Raw genomic sequence first — 19,280 nt, forward strand, 5'->3', positions numbered from 1 at the left:
GTTGCTAACTGTTTGCCCACTTTCCCAAATTACAAGATCCTCTCCTTTGGAATGCACATGATTTAAGGAAATAAATGGCTCCAAGGCCCCTGAATTGTCCGAGACTGTATTTTAAGGTCCTTTATGTCAGACGAGATTTCTGGTACCTCCTCTGTAATAACGATCTGCTTTTGTTTTATTTACATAAACTAAACTGTACATGGAAATGTATTTAAATAATGATAATATAATATATTAAATTAACAGAATGTTCTTCAGGGTTGGTTCAGAAAATGTGTTGGTTCACAATCTTAGTGATCAATGACTTTTCCAATCAGTTGTGAGTACACTGAAAAAAAACTTTTTCAGATCAACTTAATTTGTGGTTCAGATAACATCATATTTTGAGTTTCTGATGATTAAATGAATCTCCATTGTATTAACTCAATTTTTCAATTTCAATTAACTTGTCTTAATTTTTAAGACAACCAGGTTATTTAATTTAAGTTAAACCAACTATATTTTTTTACAGTGTAGAGTTGTTATTTTTTTTTATCATCACAAATTGCAAATAATGAGCAGATTCTACCTGATGTAATATTTTAGAGCTTGAAATAACTTAAATTATTTTATTTATTTATTTATTTTAAGATTTTCCTAATGTGCATCTTTTCCAGGTCTACAAATCACACTTTAAAAGTCCACCTCTAAGCAGTTTCTCTAACAATTTGGGAAACCAGGTTCTTCAATAAAAAAAAAATGTTCAGGGAACAAATGAAAAAGAAATGTGATACTGTGGCAAGCAGGATGAGGTTTTTACTTGTGTTTTGTGATTATTGAAGTATTTAAACGTTTACTGGTTCCCGCCGCGAAAACATTCCAGCATTTTTCTCCATATAATGGACTTCATTGGGAACCAAACGGTTCAAGGTCCAAAAGACACTTTCAGTGCAAACTGCAAACTGTTCAAAGGGCTTTAAACGATTCCAGACGATGAATAAGGGTCTTATCAAGCAAAACGATCGCTCATTTAATAAATAAATAAAAAAGTTTAAGTTTTATAAGCTCAAATGCTCACCTTGCACTGTACTGTGATGCACTTTTGTGACTCTCCTGTTTGTGCTCGTTCATCAAAATGAACTAATCTTTTTCCGAGTCAATTCGTTCGTTGAATGAACCAAATGACTCGGGAAAAGATTCGTTCATTTTTTTTTTATTACACATGACACAAAATCCAGAATTTAGCAAACAAAATGTACAGTATACAATGAATATTTGATATTGAGAAGAGATATACATATACAGAGTGTGTATCACACATACAACATGAAACAAATGAGAACAATAATTGACAAAATAGAACAAAACAAGAAAATTATTTTGATGAACGAGTTCGAACAGGAGAGTCACGAATGTGCGTCGCAGAACAGAGCAAGGCGAGCATTTGAGCTTATTGTTTTTTATTTATTAAATGAGCGATCGTTTAACTTGATAAGACCCTTATTCATCGTCTGGAATAGTTTAAAGCCCTTTGAACAGTTTGCACTGAACCGTTTGGTTCCCATTGAAGTCCATTATATGGAGAAAAATGCTGGAATGTTTTCATCAAAAACCTTAATTTCTTTTCAACTGAATAAAGAAAGACATGGACATCTTGGATGACGTGGGGGTGAGTAAATTATCAGCAAAATTTTTTTTTAAAGTGAACTACTCCTTTAACTTCTCTACAGAGATCAGCTTGCATCTTGATTTTAGTTGTTTTAGTTTATTTTTAAACCTTGTTTTGTTAAATTTGAAGCCATTTCAAGCGCCTGCTTAGACGTGTGCTGAGGGCCCCTGATCATTCATAACTAAGAGAAAAGTTATGTCTAAGTACAGCTTCCTTAAATTAGTAATTATACAGTTACTGACTTTAAATTACAGTTACAATCACATATTTCTAAAGTAAAATATACAACATTTGAAAAATGAAATCTGCTTACTGTTCACAGCACAAACACAGTGTAAACATGCTTCCAAGATCTTTAAAAAGTAATTTTATTATAAGAAAACATGGAATTAATTTCCACTGTTATGCTGATGACACTCAATTATTATTTCATCACGACCAGATGAAAACACTAACTCATCTAAATTGACAGAATTACAAAGTATTATTACTGACCTATAAAGCCCTAAATGGTCTAGCACCTGTGTATTTAATGGACCTTCTATCGCCCTACAATCCATCGCATTCTTTAAGATCACTAAATTTGAGGCTTCTGGTCATTCCTAGGATATCTAAGTCCACTAAAGGAGGGAGGGCGTTCTCACACTTAGCTCCTAAACTCTGGAATAGCCTTCCTGATATTGTTCGAGGCTCAGACTCGCTGTCCCAGTTTAAAACTAGACTAAAGACACATCTCTTTAGCCAAGCATTCACATAATGCTTTACCTTTTATACCACTGTTGAATCAGATCAAATGCATTAATATTATGAACAGCAGCTATGCTAATTATTTCCCATCTACTTTTCTGCTGTTATCTCGGTAAAAAGCATTCGTCAGCTCCAGTTTGTATCCAGCCTCTCATGGAGACTTTAGATGGCCCAACACCTGCGATGAGAAGACTCAACGCCTGTGAAGATGACTCGAGGCCTGAGAAGAGACGACTCAATGACGGCGATATGTTATGCCCTAAATTAATACATGATTAACTGTATTTTTCTACGTACATTTCTGAAATGCACTTTCTGTAAAGCTGGTTTGAAAAAATATGTATTGTGAAAAGCGCTATACAAATAAATTTGAATAGCTTGTTTTCACTGCGTTGCCATGGCGCGAAATGCAGATGGAGGGCAGGAAGTGATTTTCTACATTAGGAAGCACTATAACACACTCAAAATGCCTATGTTTTGCGTCGTTTATGGTTGCTCAAATCGATCAAACCATGAGGAGTTTTTATCGTGTGCCAAAAGTTGTTGTTCATAAGGGGGGGAAATACAAAAAATTGACAGAAAAACCCGAAAAAATGGCTTGCAAACCTACGTCTGCGGTCAGGAGGAGCCGAATGGGAAAATGCCTGTGTGTGTGTGTGTGCAGTGATCACTTTGTCAAATGTGAGTTAATACATTATTTATGTGGCTTATAATTACATTATTCAGGTGTTTAAATACACTTATGTGGCTGTTCGTGTAACGTACCAGTTTCCGAACTTTGTAAAGTCAAAGTATGTCTGTAAGACGAGTTAGTTGCTGAAATCTACAGCCTCGATGGCAGGCAAATCTCTCAATTCAGTTGAAAATCGGTCCTCTTCATAACGCAAGGATCGTGTCCAACATATGTTTCGACTTTCTGTTGATATATATCTCTTGTAATAGCGTCTAAAGTAATACAGTACGGATTTTCCTCCATCTCGTCCATTGCGCTCTTCACTCCTTGCAACACAGTCTCATCCCAAAAAATCATATAACTGACGTCTTGGGACGTCTTTTGACCATACGTCAATATCCACCTTTTTAGGGCCCCCTTAAACGTCGGTAGATGGCGATCCCGGGCCGTCATACAACTGACGCTTTACCTTTAACGTCAGTTAGGTGACGGGTTAGGTTTAGGTCTGGGGTAGAGTTAGGATCCCATAACCTCATCTACCGACGTTTAAGGGGGCCCTAAAAAGGCGAATATTGACATATGGTCAAAAGACGTCCCAAAACGTCAGTTATATGACTTTTTGGGGTGAGACTGCGCTGCTCCTTACCCTCCATCAGCATTCCGCGCATCAACACAATCACATGACTGCAAACCACCTATTGAATTGAATTTGAATTAATTTTCCAAAAATATATATATTTTTTCCCTTTTTTATTTAGTAAAAACGTTAATTTTACAATTATACCGAAAGATGGAGAGGATACAAGACAGTTTAATATTTAAATTCAGTGCTCCCGTAACTTCTGGCAAAATCCAAAGAAAGTTAGAAAAACTGGAATGAAAGCAATACCATGTAGCAGCCCGAAAGCTATGACTAGCATAACGATGGTGAAGAGCGTCCTGAATATGTAGCTACTGGAAGCTGAAAGTACCACCACACCCACAATTGTAGAAAGAGCCCCTTGAAGTATGGGGTAGCCCAGGTGCGTCAGTGCCTCCACAACTCTCTCGTTCACGTCGGGCTTAGTACTGGACACAAACGTGTAGGAGATGTGAGCGGAGAAGTCCACGGAGAAGCCGATGCTGATGACCAAGTTAATCATGGAGATCGAATCGAGGCTAATGTTTAACAGAGCCATGAAGCCGGTGACTCCCAAAATGACTGAAGCGATGGCGAAGGCCACCCACAAGGCACAAAGAGGATTCGGAATCAAGACAAGAGAGATAGCCAGCATTACTGCGGTTGCCATTGTGATGGTCTGAAGAGTGACATGCCCTATTACAGTGTACTGATCGTGGTATATGAAGGCTGGATGGTAGACCAACAACGGACACGGGCAGCTCTCCGCTGTCTTCCGTAGCGAGTTCAACATGTTCTTCTCCGTGGAGTTCTGAACAATTGTCTGAAGAAACAGACGTGAAGCAACTATGTTGTCATTGGTTATGTTGACATCCTGTTTGAGCAATGGATGGTGGTCCAGAAACTGATACAGAAGTGTTTTAAATGTAGCTTCTGTGCTGATGTTACTTCTGTGTTGCTCTGCAAACTTTTCATAGGAATGAAGCCAAGATGTCGACAAGTTCTTGACAGAATCCAGCTCCTGGAATTGCATAATACAGGACTCAAGTTGATTACGTTCATTCTCCTGCCAATATGGAAATGTGCCGTTGATGGCTAACATTACATTTGGACCATTATAACGAAAGTGTGTCTTCTCAGCCTCATAGTATTGGACGATGTAGGACGTATCGAGTGCTAGGTTCTTGAGATCAATGCCTTCCTTAAGCTGCAGGCAGCCATATACACTAACAGCAATGTATACTAAGTAGAAAAAAAATACTATTGCTTTACTCCAAATTGTTGTCAAAAATGGGCCATAGTACTTCCTGAAGAACAATGTCATTGGGTGCTCTTCCTCGGTTCCTGTGTCATGGTTGTAAGATCCTCCGACACAGCAGACAGTGTACGCTTTGGATCGTCCTGGTGGGACCTCCTCTGGGACCTTCATGCAAGTCAACCAGTGTCTGTTCGCCCCTTCCCTTCTGCCATTCAGAGCCAGACAAGCTCCAAAGAAAGTGATGTTATAGAAGTAGCAGAACAAGACGGCCGTTCCCGCATACAGACAAAAAGACTGAACGGATCCAAAGGGGTTCCCGTAGCTGAGGTAGAAGGCCAGCACGTCAGTCAGGGTGGTGATAGTAATGGAAATGGCTGCTTCCCTGTAGGTATCAGCCATGCGGTCGGGCACTGTGTCTTGAATGTTGGTTCGTTGCCAGCTGGAGATCATGATAAACATGTCATCGATACCGATTCCTGAAAAACAGTTTCACATCTTGAAATGAAAGTGTGTCAATTGCGGAGCATCTGAAATGTGGTGCTACATTCGTATTTATGCATTTTGAACCGTTTTATTCGAAGTGAGTTATAGTGAGTGGGGTAAGATGTGCCAAAAATGTACATTCTCTGATTAATTACTCACTCTCTGGTTGTTCCAAACCTATAATACTTTCGTTCATCTTCGGAACACAAATAAAGATAATTTTGATTAAATTTGAGACCTTTCTGTCCCTCCATTGAGAGCTTTGCACCTACAACTTGGAAGCTTTAAAAAGTTCATGAACAGATTGTGAAACTAATCCATATTAATTAATTGGTTTAGCCGAACTTTTCTGAAGAGACATTATCACTTTATAAGATGAACATATTCAATTTAGGCTCTTATTCTCATATAAACATTCATCAACTCACATATAAGTTGTGGTAAAATGAAAGCTCAAGCATGTTCGTTTGACGTGTGAGAACCAAGTCGTGTTACGCAGCATGTTTGAGCTTCTGTAAGAACCAATGAGGTTCATTCTCGTGTTACGCAGCATGTTTGAGCTTCTGTAAGAACCAATGAGGTTCATTCTCGTGTTACGCAGCATGTTTGAGCTTCTGTAAGAACCAATGAGGTTCATTCTCGTGTTATGCAGCACGTTTGAGCTTCTGTAAGAACCAATGAGGTTCATTCTTGTGTTACGCAGCACGTTTGAGCTTCTGCAAGAACCAATGAGGTTCATTCTTGTGTTACGCAGCACGTTTGAGCTTCTGCAAGAACCAATGAGGTTCATTCTCGTGTTACGCAGCACGTTTGAGCTTCTGCAAGAACCAATGAGGTTCATTCTCATGTTACGCAGCACGTTTGAGCTTCAGCAAGAACCAATGAGGTTGATTCTCGTGTTACGCAGCACGTTTGAGCTTCTGCAAGAACCAATGAGGTTGATTCTCGTGTTACGCAGCACGTTTGAGCTTCTGCAAGAACCAATGAGGTTCATTTTTGTGTAACGCAGAACGTTTGAACTTCTGCAAGAACCAATGAGGTTCATTCTCGTGTTACGCAGCACGTTTGAGCTTCTGCAAGAACCAATGAGGTTCATTCTCGTGTTACGCAGCACGTTTGAGCTTCCACAACGACCAATGAGGTTCATTCTCGTGTTACGCAGACTCATCATACAGCTGTATGTTCTATATGACATTTCAAATCTATCCAGGTCTCAAAATTTATATATCTAAAAATGGAAGCCTTAGGGTAAAGTGTGCCAGTAAAGTGTAAAGTGTGGGTCGTCTAATAGTGATAGCGAGTTTCGCTTCCAAATGCCGGACTATTACAAATATTCTAACCAAAGTTGTTTCACAGTCAAATACTGTTCCATTGAGTGCAATATACAATAGAACATAAAATAGCAAATAATGTGCACCAAAAAGAAGAAATGAAATGGATTACTAAACTTAATTTAGAATTATTTATTTGCTTAATTAATTCCCCAATTGCTCAGTTTCCCCACTAATATGACACAGCTTACCTCTAACATGGCCAAGTCATATTTCTAAGGCCTTATGGTTTAGATACTTGCACAGTGGCACAACTTACCCCATTATGCCCTGATTTTTATTTATTTATTTATCAGTAGATCCATTACCTGGGAATCAACCTTGGCATTGCTAACGCCAACAGTAAAGATAATAAACATTGTGGATACATTATCTTACCAAGAATCAGGAATGGAGAAGATGCCACAGTGATAACAAATGGCACATTCATGAGCAACAGCAGCCCGAAGCTGGACAGCACTGCTTGTGCGGTGGAAAAAACTCCAAGAGAAGCCACCCACACTTTATTCCTCACATTGTCAAACCTGTTGAGTAAAATGAAACAATAGCTTTTTTTCCAATCAATATAAGACTTTCAAAAATATATTCATGAAATAAAATACATTGGGTACGACACAAACCTCAGGCAAGATATTATTGAAAATGAGATGGCAAGAAAGTAAGTAATTGCAAAAAGTTCAGTGACAGATAAAGTACTCTTCTCAAACTCCTGTTGTCTTGACATGGAGGTGAAATAGGAGATCTGAGAAGAAGAAATATCATTAGCATAATTAATTTAAGTCAAGTCACCTTTATTTATATAGCACTTTATACAATACAGATTGTATCAAAGAAGCTTTACAATGATAACAGCAAAAAGATGCAATGAAGTCAGTTCAGTGTTGATTTAGTTTCCTTGTATAGATCATCAATCATTAAATTAGTTCATTTAAAGCAGTTCTGCAAAAAATATGACTGTCCTTTTAGATTTTACCCATTAATCATTCATACAGCCTGTTTGATTATTTAATGGATGTGGTCTGAATTGAATTTATTGGAAAATGTATTGAAAAAAGACTCCAAATATGGACCACAAAAACATTTAACATACTTACTTCTGTTACAGAGGTCGTTACATTCGAGAGCAAGTCTATCAACTCTTGGAGCCAGGCATCTCCCAGTGTATTATTGCTCTCTTTCAGGTAATAGAAAAGTCTCAATGCTTTGGCACTTCGAACAACTCCATTGTGATCCACCTCCACTTTACTGATGACATTTCCCATGTGGAGACATTTGAATTCTGACGGACAGTACTCAGGAAACGTTATGTTGACGAAATGAATGTAGCTGGCATTATAGTGTAGAACATCAAGCATTACATTAGAGTTGCATGTTCCATTCACAGTTGCGCAAATATCCGAGAACACAAACGTCTGTGCGTCGTGCGTTGCGGTGATTCCTCTAACTTGTCCATCGATGCGAATGACCTCCTCTAGTGCGGCAACACTGAGTACGTTTGTCTGACAGAAGAATATCAAAGATGCAAAAACCCCGTCAGTGTTTAATCGTATAATTGAAAACTGCGAGTTAATTTGTGGAAAAGTTTCTTGAAAGAAACGCCTCTCCGCTTTGGCGCGGCCGTTTTTCGGAGTAAACTGCTCGACTATGTCGTTAGATTTCAGGTCGTCCAGAAAGTAAAATCCTCCTCCGAGACCTGCGGACACCACAAGTGGCAAAGTGACAAACCACCACGGGTGAAGCCCTACGAACTTACCGAGACTTTCGAAACACATTCGTATGGGCTTTTCAATGCAGTTTGTGATGTAGGACACCATGACTTCTGAAGAGGTCATCTGCTCATCTGGTGTTGAGGAGATACTGGAACACACATATAGGCCTAACATCAAAAGAGCAGGTCATGTTTCTCCAGGGAACAGTACATGTAAGAACACAGTGTTCTCTTCAGGCTTTGTCTTTTGTTGTCTTGATAACTATTTCCACTAGAATGACCTCTCAAACCTCTAATCAGTAGCCTATGCTGAGCTTCTTCTGAAAGACAATTTTCTGAAGCAGTGATCCAGGTATTCCTCCTGTAAATGTGGAGCAATTTGCTCCCTGTGAAACAATGGACCTCTGAAGTAGCTGACAATGAAAATGGGTAAAGATTCTGAGATCTTCTAAGAGAAATTGCATCTTGAGAATGAGAAATTGTATTCTTAAAAATAGATGTCCTTTGTTGGTTTCAACAAACCTCAGTATGGGCATCTTTTAGGACCTAGATTAGGTCCTAAATAAAGTCTGCAAAAATGCGCAGTTTACCTGGTATTAAATTGGGTCATTAGTGGACAACCATAAACACAGGTATAAACAGGGTCTAAAACTTTTCGAGTTTGTCCACTTTCGACCAGAGGTAGTCGAAAACGCATTAGACCGGATTGCTTTCTTAAAGGGATAGTTCACTTTGAAATTAATTTTTGGTATGTTTTAGCTTACCTCAAGGGAATGCAAGATGTAGGTGTCTTTGTTTCCGCAGTAGTTTCAATTTAGATATTTTTAGGTCAAACCATTCTTGTCCGTTCTTGCCTGCCACGTCCAAGTAATCTGAGGGTGCGGGTGCTTTGTGGCTGTGGTTACAAGAGGTAAAAATATAAATAGGCCTACTGTTTGTTTTCTCACACAAACCGCTTGTTTCGTGTTTTAGGCCATCAATGTCTACTTACATTTATGAGTCATTAAATCATGTTTAATTTGGACTTCTTTGTGCATGCTCTTTGAGGTGGTGACCATAGACCTGCATTATGACTGACAGACAAAAAACAGTTTGACCTAAAAATATCAAAATTGAAACTAGCTACTATGTAAACAAAGACACCTACATCCTGGATGCCCTTGAGGTAAGCTAAAACATACCACAAATTAATTTAAAAGAGATCTATCCATTTAAGCCCTGTTTATGCCTGATATTAAGATTTGGTTGATCTGATCACAAGTGGACGATGCTAAATACCGGTGTAAATGGGGTCTAAAATGTTTTAACTTTATAACAAACTTTATAACAGGGTGCACCATAGTCTATTTTAAAGACTATAGCCCTATGTATGTTGTGCAATACTTTTTTGTTTACCTGTTATAGAGGATTTGGGATTTATTTTGTCAGTGAATTCTGCATGATTAGTTATTCCACTTCATATGTCTCATATATAAACACCATTTATGACATCAGAACTGAAAGTAGCCCAGCCCTAGTTAGTGTACTCAGTAAAATGTTATTTCAACAGTTTTGCTTGGACTTCTTACGTAACATCAAACTCGATCCCCGTGACGTCACGTCTCAGTCGGAAGTTCCAGCGCACCAGTAACAGTGAACGCGTCGCAAGTTAAACCAGGTTTAGTGTAAACAGCCACAACATGGACGACGATGTGTTAACGACTCTAAAGATTTTAATAATCGGAGAGAGTGGTGTCGGTAAATCAAGGTGAGGTCTGAATGTGCTGTTTTGTTGTGTTGTTTACTCTCGTCCGTCCAGTAGGATGAGTTGTTAAATAGCGTTAGCCTCGTCTGAACGAGCAACAAGCGTCGCTAAACTAATGCTGACTGTCCGTAGACTCTGCCAATTCAATTCAGCCGTTAAACTTTACCAGTAAATGTTGTTTTTGACTCTAGAGCAGAAGGAAAAGTGACACTGTGTCCCCCTCCTGGTATTTTGAGATGTTATGTTGGTTTCTTTCTAAGCTAAATTGCTAGCACGTTTTAAAACACGCTGGTAATGAATACCTCGTATACTGTTACTGTTGTTGTTGCATCCCTTTAAATATTTAATAACAAGCAGAGTACCAGTGTTAGCTGGCAGCTGTTCATGTAGCAGTCATGCTAAATGCTCGTTTTGTGGCAGTTGCCATTAGAAATATACATCAAAGGCCTTGGACTGAGTTTAAATAGAGGGGTCAAACACTTGCTGTGTGAACATATGGCACTTTAAACATGTCTAGTTATGGTGACAAAGTGACTTGGCTAAATTGGTGTCCAAAGTAAACATACATGTCCAAAGGGAAAGTAAATGTCCTCTTCATCATTGTCATGTTTTCAAAAAAAGAAAATTAAGTTTGATAAGAAACCAATAATATGAGACGCACATATGTAATACTTAATTGCAATATTTTTTGTCATATTAATGCTTATTTGCTTCTAATTATCCGTTCTGTCCACAGTTTGCTCCTGCGCTTCACCGATGACACCTTCGACCCAGAATTAGCAGCAACCATTGGTGAGTCACACATGAGTGCTTGTGAACATTACAGATAACCACACATTGTTAACATGCCTGTAATCAGTTAATACTCAAAAAAACGAATGAGCTTAAAAATGAAATCTTACTAAGTCTTGTTAGAATATTTAAAAATAGAGCGTACTTTAAAGTTATACGGATCGTGGTTGAGCCGTATGGTCCAGGCCCCACAGTTTGGCACACATGTGATTCGTGGATTACTTAAAGTAAAGTTTAAAGGCCCACTGAAGTGCATTTAACTCACAGCATTATTCAATGTTGAAGTCATTTCCACTGAAACAGGAAGATAGGGCGGGACATGTGGTACAGCTCCTCCCCTTTTTAAAATAAAGCCAATAGAGTTCAGTTAATATCACAGTTAAAGCCTCAGTTCCCTTCTAATCTTTAACCATTTCTCCATATTGTTTTGAATTATAGTATCCTGTGTCTCTGGACCAGAGCAAACTTCATTTGCCTTCATTTCTGAATCTTTTCATATCCCCAATATTTACACTAATTGTTTACCATGTAATAAGTGCAATAAGTTCACCTTGTAGAAAAATAGTAAATGTGTGAACAAGTGACCGATTTTAGCCGCAGCTTCAGCGTCTATTTATAATATATAGGGCGGGGCTTCAGATTCTGGAGAGCATTTGATTGGACAAAAAATCTGATAAGAAGACAGAGTGATGATGACAGAGACTAAGTTTTGAACGCTTTTATCTCCTAAATGTGAATTTTGTCACTGTTTTGAAGCACACTAGCTTATACAGTAGATAACAGTTAGGCTAACATTTTCATATTAAAAGCCAAAAAACGTCGATTTTTATTTCATGGGGACTTTAACCATCATAGAGAAAGTTTATTATTTCTGTTTTATCTTGAAAATTTACACACATTTGCGCAAAATTTGGTCAAAATTGCTGTCTCGTCAAGTATTCTCATGAACACCGTGGGTTAAGTTTTAAGTGAACGTAAAAACGGTTCGGATGTGCATCATATTGGATCCATGCATTCACTCTTAAAGTGACAGCGGCCTATTTATCCCTACTGCAGACTCTTATTAATGTTAAGCAAACAGAAAAATCTTTGTTAATTTTGCATTTATACAGTGAACACTATAGACCATTTCACAAGATGTAAACAACATTGGTCCAGAAACACTTCCTGTTTCAGTTTGTAACTGTGTTCTTTATTTCACAAGTAAAGAAAACATCTTAAAGATGTTTGTTTAACTTTTTGATTCAGTTTTAAATGTTCTGTTGGTTGTCTGTCTGACACAAAATCCATCTGTGATCTGTTGAACCACTATTTAAAACCACATTTGTCATTTTTCATTGATTTAGGTGTGGACTTTAAAGTGAAAACTATCTCAATAGATGGCAACAGAGCAAAGCTGGCCATATGGGTAAGTGCTGGATGACTGTCTCTGAGGAATTATAGAAATGTTTTTCATCTGGTCAACACTCAATCAAGAGATGTAGTGGCTTGAATGTGTGTAATATTATATTACTGTTTGTCATGTCCACTGCTGTTGCACTGTTTTTACAATGCTGTCTTTTTCCACTAGATGTCACTGTCACACTTTGTAGAATTGAGGTTTGTAGATCTGTTCAGAAATCCTCATGAGCTTCTGTTTTAGGACACTGCGGGTCAGGAGAGGTTCAGAACTCTAACGCCAAGCTACTACAGAGGAGCCCAGGGGGTCATTTTGGGTTAGTGTTTGTGCATAATTGATATTATTATTTTTATTATATGACTTTTGATCGGTCAGTCTTGATTTCTGGCCATCTTGTCTATTTATTTGGGTAGTTGCCATGTAATAGGCCTATGTAGAATAATGTACAGTACAGTTAGGTGGTTGTTATCCCAACACCTTGTTATCCTTTAGATATTAACTGTGAAATTTACACTGTTATGGTTTTCTCTTCTTTTAGTGTATGATGTTACTAGGCGGGACACATTCACAAGGCTTGAGAACTGGCTCAACGAGCTGGAGACATATTGTACACGCAATGACCTGGTTAAAATGCTAGTGGGGAACAAAATTGACAAGGTTTGTTTATTTAATATCCTGAATGTTAACCTGCCTGATACAATGTTTTGGTGTAAGGCTTGTTAAGTGTCTTGAAGGAAGAAAACAATCACCCTCATGAATGACTTTCTTTTGTTGAAAATTGTCTTATTTACTTTCACTGTCTAGACACACATTTCAAACAGTCTTGATGAGTGCATTCGTGATTATTAGACTGCCGTGTAATAGAGTAAAAATAAATAAGTAAATAAATAAATGAAACAGAGCATTTCCAAGGTGTTATTACATATTTGGATTTGTTTCTAAATTTTTAGCAAAAAGGCCTGATGTTCATTCAACTCCGTGTCAGAAAACTGTAATCTTGAGGTAACGATGGAAGGGTTTCCGATTAAGAGTTGACTGTTCAAAATCAAGAATCAAGTCAAGTGGCTTTGAACTCTGACTAACATATTATTAATAGTTATTTTATGTAAACACACAGCCCTTGATACTAATTTGTCAGCGATTCCAATTGTGATAAAATATGTAATTCATTCAATATTTATATTCTGGGTGATTGAGACAGTATGACTGTCATCTCCCAACAAGTCAAGTAGAAATGTGTAGACTCTGTATTTTTGTTAAAGTAAGTAAAAAGTCATGGAATGTGAACCTACAGACAAGTGTTGAAGTTACGTGTGCTGACATTGGGAGTTTACTTTCTTCAGTTGCTTTATCTTTGGGTGGATTCTTTCTAATTCTAATCAGAAAGCCCTCTCTGTTTCAGGACAACCGTGAAGTAGACCGGAACGAAGGCTTGAAGTTCGCACGGAAACACTCTATGCTCTTTATCGGTATGTTTCCTCTTTATTACCTTTCCTTTTGTTTTCAGTTGGATTGAATGTTTTGGACGAGTCTCTTTGGATCTTAAGCTAATTTGCTTGTTTGGCAGCACAGTCCCCTTGTTAGCCATCAGAGGATGTGGATGAGCATGATGCTCTGTCTTTGTCCAACCAATAGTCTTGCCAGGAGTTTATTTATATTTTCCAGGGCCTTTAAAATAAAGTTACAGACACCAAAAAGGCTGTCAGTTTTAAAAAGTGATTTTGTGTTGAACTGGTGCTTTGAAATAGCCATTGTCTCTTTTGTTCCTGGAGAGATCATGGAACAAAATAAGTCTTTTCTAAAATAGAGTATTAAAATAGTAACTAAAATAGAGTGCTTTTTTCTTAGTTAGTTGCTAGTGTATATCCAACGCATTCTCATCCTTTAACGTCATATAGAGCGCTATATGCGAAAACGCCGCTATACTACGCACATGGCACCCGTTATCGTTAATATAACACGCGCTGTGAGGGCTAAGTTTAGGTGTGGGGTAGGGCAGCCTTTCTCAAACTTTTTTCAGTCAGGGCACCTTTCAAAAGTGCATAAAATCTCAAGGCACCCCAGTGTAAAATATAATTTAAAAACACTGCATAACCCAAATTTAAATGCAAATGTCTTGTTTAGTTAGACAGAACAGTAATGAACAGAGCATAATATGAACTGTAAATAACAATAATAATAAAAACTTTATAGCACCTTTAAAAACACAGGTTTGCAAAGTAATTCACAAAATAATTAATCAGAGACACAAATGCCATAAAACCGTAAGAGGTGGACCGCCCAATACAAGAACCCAATAACAAATCCAGACCAGGAGAACTCAAATGAAGTGCAGGATGCAGATAAAATAAAAATCCCCGGCTCTTGTGGGGATTTTCTTTTCAAAAAACGATCCATAATGCTGTAACTAAAGTGGCCTAAATTCACGTTTATTTTTACGTTTCTGTCAGTCTGAGGTGTTGCTATAACGCGTTGCTATGGATTGCGTCACTTGCGTCAAGTTGTGTGTGTCTTGCTTTGGTCTTGTGAGACGGATTTTTTTATGATTAATTTTATATGTTTATCTAAAATTAATTTACAATTTTATTAATATGTTCATATGTTTAAAAAGAAGAATGTAAATTCAAATATATTTATATATGAAATGTCAGCTGTTTTTTTTTCTGGGTTTTTTTTTTTCCACATTTTTTTTAGCCTACGTAATTTTTTGGCAGCACCCCTGACACAGCTAGGGGGCACCCCAGTGTGCCGCGGCACCCACTTTGAGAAAGGCTGGGGTAGGGTGTGCGTGTCATATTCACGCTAAAGGATTTATAACGTCTTGGGTTCGCGTGTTATATTAACGATAAAGGGTGCCATGTGCGTAGTATAGCGCCGTTTTTGCATATAGCGTTCTATATGACGTTAAAGGATGAGAACGGGCTGGTATATCCCTCAATTCTGACTTTATTACTCGGAATCGTGAGTTTTTATCACACAATTCTGATGTACACTTGCAAGTGAGAGGAAAGGAAATCAGTTGTGAGATGAAAAAGTTGCTGTTACCTTTTTTATGTTTTATCCAGTGGCTGAAACAAGCATCCATACATTTTACACTATATACAACATAAAGTACTTAAAGTAACGCCAGGTAGTTTTTGATCTCGGGGTCCCCCTACAGTTGGGAAACACCATTTTCCTCTACTTCTGTCATAAACTCTGTCATCCTACATGCACGCGCATTTGTTGACAACCTTGATAGCCCTGAACAGTGCAGGAGGAGGTCACATGCAGGTCTTCTGCTTGTGTCGCATGTGAAATGACTTCATCCCAGGTACAGTGGCATATATTTCAGCATGTCATATGAATATAATTTCATGGGTTTTATTTTTTTTCTAACGACAAATGATCATTACAAGCTCATGTTTACAAGCCAGCGTCAATATAGTAGCCTAGTCTATTGGTTACCGTTTTACTGAATCTATATGATACTTCAATGCAATGTTTGAGTGGTAGATAATAACCATATATTATAATATCAAGCTACCATAAATGAATCTGCAAATTTTACAAATTGATTTGCATTACAGCTTGAGGCACAAAAAATAAACGAATATCACAGACATGTTAGGTATCATAAAATAAAATTTTGTATATCTTATATATTTCTTTGCAAAAATGTAGCCCCTACCAAACTTGTACATGTCGTTTAGAAGTTAAAACACCAGTTAACTTTATTTTGAAGATAAACGGAGGATAAGATAGCTTCCGTAACATAGTACGGCAGACAAAAAAAAAACAAAGAGATAGTATGCAAGCAACATAACGTACTTACTAATCCAAAAGCATGACAGCCAAGTACGCATCGGTCGGCTCCTCCTCCAGCTCACGCCAGAAAACGCTGAAAACGCCCAAATTTGATCCTCGTTTCACTTTCTCTTTTTCCCTTTTTGCTTTCATCCGATAAAACTTTTTCTTTCTTGTTTTTCTGTGCTGCTTCGGCCATGACTTTAACATTTGGCCGCACGTCCGATTTTAAGGAAGTGGGGTGGTGGTGGAAGTGACGTATATGCCGTAAAGCAGTCGAATTTTGTATTTGTCTTTGTTCGCCGGGTTACTACCCGAAACCCGACGTTTAAAAGTACGATTAAAAACAGACTACAGACCCCGTCAGGCTATGGTTGGCGTGTCATTCAACCTATTGTAAGTCGATGTACCATCACAAGAGACTTGGAAATATATTATGAAGGTTGAAAAGTTACCTGGTGTTACTTTAAGTGAACATGAGGTAAGTTCTTATTCAAAATAAGTGCCTACGCATACGTATGCGATATCGGACACAGCCAGGTTTTGATTTTGAATGCCAAAACCTCACACATTCTTCACAGAAACTTATTGCAAATTCTCTTTTCTGAGATAAATGGATGCCACTTGCAGGACTTCCAGAGGACAACAATACTATTTCGCATGCGTTTTTTTTTATTATTATTATTTTTTATTGTAGGCCGTACAGAGTATATACAGCACAGTATACTAGTATTTCACTCAGATATTTGAGTATAATGGATTTTTCTGTTTCTGATCATTGTCATCATTTCACCTTTTACACTCATAAACCGTGACTGCATCACATAATTCTTACTCTGAGTCACCTCACCACCTCTCTCAATCTCTCCCGTCCATCGCAACATCATCAGAGGCTAGCGCAAAGACACGGGACGGAGTCCAGTGTGCGTTTGAAGAGCTGGTGGAGAAGATCCTGCAGACGCCAGGACTCTGGGAGAGCAGCCTCCAGAACCACGGGGTCGTGCTGTCCGATCACGAGCAGCAGCGTCAGGGTGCCTGCGGGGGATACTGCTCTCTGGTTTAACACACACACACCACCACAAACTGAGATTCTTCAGAAGGAGAGCTTCCTCTGAGGGGGAACGGTCTGCTCCCTTAGGGCTGGTCAAAAGGACCTTTGCAGTTTGCACACTCTCCGTCTCACAGTTTGTCGTTGAGTCCCAGTATTCCGTCATGTTATTTTTCAGTTATTGCATCTCTATGTAAACCGTTTATGTAAAAGAAGTCCTGTTGAAGGTTACAACCTGAGCATGTTGAAGTAGGCCAGATTTTGAGGACAGAGCTGACATGCTTCCCCCTCAATGGGAGCACCATCTTTGACCTGATGTGTGTTGGCCAATGGGGCCGAGAACTGCAGGATCTGACTCAACATGAGTCATCAAATGTACTTTGTACCTGTACTACATTTCATCTGCTTATTGCTCATCATATTCTCTGCTGTCTCATTTTAATCCCTTGCTTTTTATTTAAATTCACATTCTTTAGTCCATATTAGTATTTTTTTTAGTAATGTTACTTAACATGATTCTACCTTTTTGAAGAGTTCTTTTGTAAATAATGCGTCTTTAGCAGCTGTTCTGAAGCCTAATTCACACGATTGACAATGAAATGCTGTTTATCTGCAGGTCTCGTGAGTTGAGATACATTAAGCATGTTTAAATAATGTAATATATGATGACTTTTGTCTGAATAACACGTGGGATGATCCGTTTTACTTCACCGTGTTTTACTCTGACTCATTTCTTTCTTTTCTAGATTAATGTGAACGGATACCAAAAAGAACACTGTTCGTGTGTTTTTTAATCACAAATCCTTCCTGTTACTCGTTCTTGATTTGATTCACATATGGACTCGATTCGTGGGAGGAATTGCTTATGCCTTAATATTTATTCGATCTGCATGTTTAACGTGAACTACACTACTGGCTTTCACTATGATTCTGTAGAGAGAGTGTTATTGTAGCCAGGGAATGGTCAAATTGGTCAATTAATTTAATTATAAACATACCTTGGTCAAAAGGCTTAATATGTTTGACTTTTATTTCACCTCTAATAGAGGTGTTTGTTCTGCTGCAGAGATTTATTCATTCACGGGAAGAATTGCTTATGACTTCCTGTAGCCACAAAACCAAACACCAACCAGCACCCTAATTAGGATCTCTTATAATTCATGGGTATTACATTTTCCCTAGTCTGTATATCACTAGTGGAAATTAGGAGAAATCATCTCTTACATTGTTTTTGCATCAAAATATTTATATTTAATGTTTTTCCGCAGTAGAGTGTCTTTTGAAGTCTCTATGAATGTCTGTTCAAAAAGCTATCCTCATTATTACGTAGTTTCTAGTAAATGAACTCCAGATGAGCATGTAGGTCTGTGGCACTCACATAGAGGCAGGAAATTGATACCTACAGCTCCATATTAGTTTAACAGGCCATATATGAAATGTTTCTATACTGTGGACTACATACACAAACTCTGAAATAAACAATGAACATGCTAATCAAAACAAATGTCAGACGTTTTCACACGGATGTGTGGCAGTTCGTGTCACTCATCAGTATCATGGTCATCTCTCCTTTCATTCAACTGATTACATTCTGCTTGTCAGAAATGAAAATGATCTGTCTTTATGCACCCCTAGTCAAGGCCGGGGATTTTTGTTTGTAAAAGGGTACTCGTCTTTAGATTGTCTTACGTTATTAGCTGTTTGATAACTTGGTCAAGCAAAAGGCTAATCATATGAATAACCGTTATGTGTCCAACGTTTTAGAGCGATACCCTCGTGCGGCGTCTACAGTAAAGTTGACCAAGTGAATCTCTGAGCTGGTGTGAGTGAGTGGAGGCGGGGCTAATTACGATATTCATGAGTTGTTTAATTTTTTTGTGACATCAAGTGGTGAGGTTGCGAATTGCAACCAACCAAAGTTACGGTTGACGACAGAATAAAGTCGTCGTCGTGAGACAGCAGAGAGTAGCCAGTTCAGCAATGAGGTTTCTTTACAAAGATAAATTAAGAAATTATGCTTAATTATTCAGTAAAACGATATGTT

At 38.1% G+C, this 19,280-nt stretch overlaps 2 protein-coding genes across 2 annotated transcripts; one reads left to right on the forward strand and one right to left on the reverse strand.

Moving 5' to 3' along the window:
* Window positions 1-3,777: 3,777 nt before the first annotated feature.
* Window positions 3,778-8,573, reverse strand: ptchd3b (patched domain containing 3b). The gene is made up of 4 exons (XM_039649652.2): window positions 7,854-8,573; window positions 7,380-7,501; window positions 7,138-7,283; window positions 3,778-5,421 (listed from the first exon to the last, which is right to left on the reverse strand). The coding sequence occupies exons 1-4, from the start codon at window positions 8,571-8,573 to the stop codon at window positions 3,893-3,895; spliced, it is 2,517 nt and encodes an 838-aa protein (XP_039505586.2). The 3' UTR covers window positions 3,778-3,892.
* A 1,481-nt stretch (window positions 8,574-10,054) lies between these two features.
* Window positions 10,055-18,252, forward strand: rab18b (RAB18B, member RAS oncogene family). Its single transcript, XM_039649570.2, has 7 exons — window positions 10,055-10,214; window positions 10,948-11,003; window positions 12,350-12,411; window positions 12,646-12,718; window positions 12,941-13,059; window positions 13,805-13,871; window positions 17,079-18,252. Exons 1-7 carry the CDS (start codon window positions 10,147-10,149, stop codon window positions 17,249-17,251), a joined length of 618 nt encoding a protein of 205 aa, XP_039505504.1. The 5' UTR covers window positions 10,055-10,146; the 3' UTR covers window positions 17,252-18,252.
* The last annotated feature ends 1,028 nt before the right edge of the window (window positions 18,253-19,280 follow it).

The sequence above is a fragment of the Pimephales promelas genome, chromosome 5 (assembly GCF_988280905.1).
Source record: "Pimephales promelas chromosome 5, fPimPro1.hap1.1, whole genome shotgun sequence".
NCBI lineage: Eukaryota > Metazoa > Chordata > Actinopteri > Cypriniformes > Leuciscidae > Pimephales > Pimephales promelas.